Here is a 4587-nt window from a genome sequence, read left to right as displayed (position 1 = left end):
TTAAAAAACTAATTGTAAGCATCTACCATCATCAATTAAATTCAATTTTACCTTTAAGTCAAATAAAAACAAATTAAAACATAGCTCTTTTACTCAAGAGCAAAAGCAATTAGATAAGATGGTGAGAAAAATTTGTAAAGTGTTTAAACTTCTCCTCTCATGATGAATAGAGGGTAAGTATATTTCTCTCTTTTGTCGTAATAAGAAAGTGAATAAAAATACTATACATAAAATGTAAATAGTAAGCACATAGTTCATATATATTGTACTAAACCATGCAAAGTATAAGATTGGTTTAGTTAAAACACGCGGAATACAAAGAAATAAAATTGTAGTGTGCTATTTTTTATTTGTTATTTAACAATTTAATTATTATTTATCAATTTGATAAATCAATTAATTATTATAAGAAGTGTCCTACTTAAAAGGAACGCTAATGCGCATACGTATTATATTATATTTATTATTAATTTAATAACTTAATTAATTAATTAATTATTATTGTTTTTATATAAAGAAAATTTTGGCGGGAAATATTTCTAAATAAATTATAAAATTATAATTTAATATGATGATATTAATTAAGATATTTTTGTGAAATATAATGAATAACTAAGAAACTAGTTAAATAAGTGATTTTCACATATATTTAATGATTTTTTTTTTTGTGATTTCGTCATTTTAGTGTGTCGTTGTTTGTTTTGATTTTCCCTCTTTGTGCGGTGTATTTTGCTTTTCTGTCTTTGTGCGCAGTGTTAATTTGTTTCAGGTTGAAAGATGAGTTTCGATCTAGTGCAGATCCTATCCATGACCTTTGTGCCATTAACGCTACAGATCTGGAGACATGAATATTTCAGACATTTCAATATAGTCATAGTTATATTCGTAGGCATATGCAATTTGCCGTTTTATGCTATTAACATGGATGCTGTGAGTTTGTTTGCAGATTCATCCTTTTTGTTTTTGGCGATTCTTAATTTGTATTGCAACAATGTACCCTATCGATTGAAATGAATGAATATTTTATTTAGTAAAAAAAAAAACTAAGAAACTAGTTTATAATTAATGTATTTATAGCGCATGAATGATAAGGTAAGTGATAGTTTTTTTTTTTGACACATGGTAAGTGATAGTTAAGAGAGGATAAATTAATCTTTTGAAGATTTATTGTTTTTGTAAAATTAATGGTTGGATTAAATTATAAATATAAAATAAAAAATATGTTGAATTCTTAATAAATTTTTTAATTAAAATAAAAGAAGAAAAATTAAAAAAGAGAAAATAATATAAGTTGTTTAACTTGAAGTAGTTTATAAAAAATCTAGCAAAAATTACTATAAATTTTTGAAAAATAATTATTAATAAATAAACTTTTTAATTCATAAACTATAGCTATTAATTATTAAATTGCTTGCCCAAAGAAAATTTATTTATAATTTTTTTTACTCGTTTATATTTATGATACCAACTATTAAAAAAAGTATGCATAATTATTTTGAGTGAAATTGGAAGTGAGTGAAAACTCTTGAAAAATAAAAGAGAAATAAAAATAGGAAAGTGACCAAAACTCTTTAATAAAAAATATTGATTTCGCAAATAATGACCAAAAGTATAATTTAATCTTAAAAATAAATATGCTTTGTTTTAAAAAAAAAAATAAAATACATATGTTTTTGACAAGCAAAATATGCTAACAACTTATAATTAAGATAATATCTCAATCTATTCCATAATATTCTTAGACATTTGGCAAAATTTTATTTTGGTCTCCCGCTTCCGGAGGTGTATCTTCCGAAGTATTTTTTTAATTAACGTTAAATTATTCCATAGGTGCATATCTACAGAACCGTTTAAACAATGCTAAAAAAAGTCGTAGATGCATTTATGGAACAAATGAACGCTAAATAAAATAATGTTTTCGAAAATACACCTCCAAAAATACGGATATTTTTAGAAACGCATGTGCTGCGTGAGAAATTCAAGAAGTGGAATGAGAAATTGTCATAATTAATAACTTATTGTTTAAAATTTCTCTTTTTTTTATTCAAAGTGAATATGAAAACAAAATGTATAAAATAAGAAGAATTGAAAACTATAGTAATAGACAAATAACTACAGTATTGTACTAAACCAAAGGGTCTGTCTATCATTTTTTATTATCCTTTTTTCTTTTTTTTATTGTAATTTAATGTAATATATATCATTTGGTTCTCTTATTTATAGAATTCCATCTTTTTTTTATAAGGTTTTTTTTTTTACAAAAAATTTCTCAATGTTAAAAAGATAGATTTGTACTATTGAAAGCTACATAAAGGACATAAATGTAATTCTAAGTCACAGTTCAATATGTGTGAAGAACATGGCAGTTAGACAAACATTAATCCGCAAATCTGAACGTTTCTTGATTCCCTTTTCAGGAGAGAAATAGAAAGGAAAAAAAATGAAGCATTTGGGTATCATAATCAGAAATGTTATTATAATAACCAAAAATAATTAAATTTTCAACAAATAAATTATTATATAATTGACGTTAGACTGATGAAATGCTACAGAGATCAAAAACAGTGTGATGAAGCTGAAATCAAATGATCCAGATTCAAGGAAGAAAATGGCCAGCTCAAGCAAACATCCACCAGATTCAAAGATCAAATCTGTCACAAAATCTGAGGTATTAATCACTCCTCAAAATTAAAATTTGAAATTGAAATTATTATTATCATTATTTTTTATCATGTTATTTGGTTGAATTATTCAATGGTAGATCAATTTATAGGGTTATTAATTTATTTGTTTTCTGGGATTCTTGACATTAAAGTGTAGCTATGTTGTTTTTTTCATGTTGCTGTATTACATTAGGTACATAATTTTGTATATTGTTACATTAATAATATATCGCAATTTGTTAGAATTCTATTGGTTTTAAATTATAGTCTGCAACTCGGAAAATGAATATTTTTAATGATTCTCATATCTCATTAAAATTGCAATTGCATCTTCATCACAATATTAATTTTGAAGGCTAAACATAAAGCTACATCATCGTCTTCGAAATCGACCTCAAAAACAATTACTACAAAAGTGAGGGAGAAGAAAGTGTATAATCTTCCTGGCCAGAAACATGATCCTCCAGAACAGGTATTGATTTGAGTATGTAACAATTAATTTTTTTCAAGAAATTATAAATCTAATGTTTCTATATATATGAAATTAATTCATACTCATCTTTGTGATTTTAATGGCTATTAATTTTATTTGACAGAAAGAACCTCTAAGGATTTTCTATGAGTCATTATCAAAACAAATACCAACTAGTGAAATGGCTGAATTTTGGTAAGTCCCTTTTCAACCTTTTCGAATATACGCTATTATGGTTGTAGACTGCAATTTAAAATCCCAATCTCTATTTTACTAAATGGCAAGAAAAGAAATTAAAATTTTGCTTTATGTGTTAAGTGAACATTATAAATTATGTATTTTAATGTTTAGGTTAATGGAACATGGGATGCTATCTCCAGAAAGTGCCAAGAGAGCATTTGAGAAGAAGCAAAGAAAGCAAAAGGAGCTGAGGATAGGAACTCCTGTGAAAACTGAAACTTCCAATAAACAACAAGCATCTAAAAATGGAGACATAAAAGCCAAAAAAGTAATTGTTGATAATGATGAAGAAGAAGATGATTTCATAAGTCCTAAAAGAAGAAAAGGGTAGTAAGATGGAAAGTCTTACATTAGCTATGACAGTTTTTCAACATTATTTAATAGGAAAGTAGAAAAATGTGAAGACAGAAAACAAAAAGAAACTTGACCCTATTTGGATAAATTGTTGAATTAAGCACTTATAATATAGGCGTTTTATCAGAAGTGTTTAGGTATAAATTATTTCTGCAACAAAATATAAAATAAAGTCTGTTTTCATATCTAAATTGGTTTGATTACCTATTTTGAACGGTTTATGAAAATTGTTTATGGATATGATGGAAATAGTTTATGAATATGTCATATGCTAGTATAGTATATAAGATCAAATAAGTCAATTTAAACAAATATTTAAGATATTTTTGCCTTGTTGAATAATTTAATTGTTGTTAGATAAAGCCACTCTTTATGTTTCTTACACTTATAGAGGTAATAAGCAGCATACAAATTATGTAACTAAATGATAATTATTGATTTATTTAAGTTTATATATTTTTATAAGTTATTTGAATACTTGAAAGATTTTATCAAAACAACTTATGCAACAAGTTATCTGCAACAACTTGATTTGCACTACCTTCAGGAGGAGGAAGAGGCAGCTAAGTCCCTACAGCTTGAGCGGCTGCGGAGGCTGCTTCATGTAAGGTTGCGGAACGATCCAAACATTGCTGGAGGATTTAGAGGTGAGGTATATGGAGAATCTAAGAATCGGAGTTTGTCTATTATGCAAATGGATCGAGAACCGTGGACCTGATAAGTTGAGGAAGCTTCAAATTGATGGATCGAATAGAGGATGTGTAATCGTGGATAACTCGGGAAAGCATAATTGATTGGAGAATGGTGGTTGCGGTGAGGAATAATGAACTAGAGCTTCATATACGGTGAAGGAATCGC

General features: G+C 26.7%; 1 protein-coding gene across 1 annotated transcript; it reads left to right on the top strand.

Annotated features, from left to right (window-relative positions):
- The first annotated feature begins 2402 nt into the window (after positions 1–2402).
- Positions 2403–3896, top strand: LOC131600395 (uncharacterized). The gene is made up of 4 exons (XM_058872560.1): positions 2403–2668; positions 3019–3135; positions 3260–3330; positions 3487–3896. Exons 1-4 carry the CDS (start codon positions 2570–2572, stop codon positions 3704–3706), a joined length of 507 nt encoding a protein of 168 aa, XP_058728543.1. The 5' UTR covers positions 2403–2569; the 3' UTR covers positions 3707–3896.
- The last annotated feature ends 691 nt before the right edge of the window (positions 3897–4587 follow it).

Source organism: Vicia villosa, linkage group LG4 (assembly GCF_029867415.1).
Source record: "Vicia villosa cultivar HV-30 ecotype Madison, WI linkage group LG4, Vvil1.0, whole genome shotgun sequence".
In the NCBI taxonomy this organism is placed as follows: Eukaryota; Viridiplantae; Streptophyta; class Magnoliopsida; order Fabales; family Fabaceae; genus Vicia; species Vicia villosa.
Note: the sequence above shows the minus strand (reverse complement) of the source record. Positions and strands in the feature narration are given on the sequence as shown.

Coding starts and splice junctions, on each gene's coding strand:
- LOC131600395 (XM_058872560.1), top strand. CDS start 2,570: ATGAAGCTGAAATCAAATGATCCAGATTCAAGGAAGAAAATGGCCAGC. Junction 2,669..3,018: donor AATCTGTCACAAAATCTGAG/GTATTAATCACT, acceptor TTAATTTTGAAG/GCTAAACATAAAGCTACATC. Junction 3,136..3,259: donor AACATGATCCTCCAGAACAG/GTATTGATTTGA, acceptor TTTATTTGACAG/AAAGAACCTCTAAGGATTTT.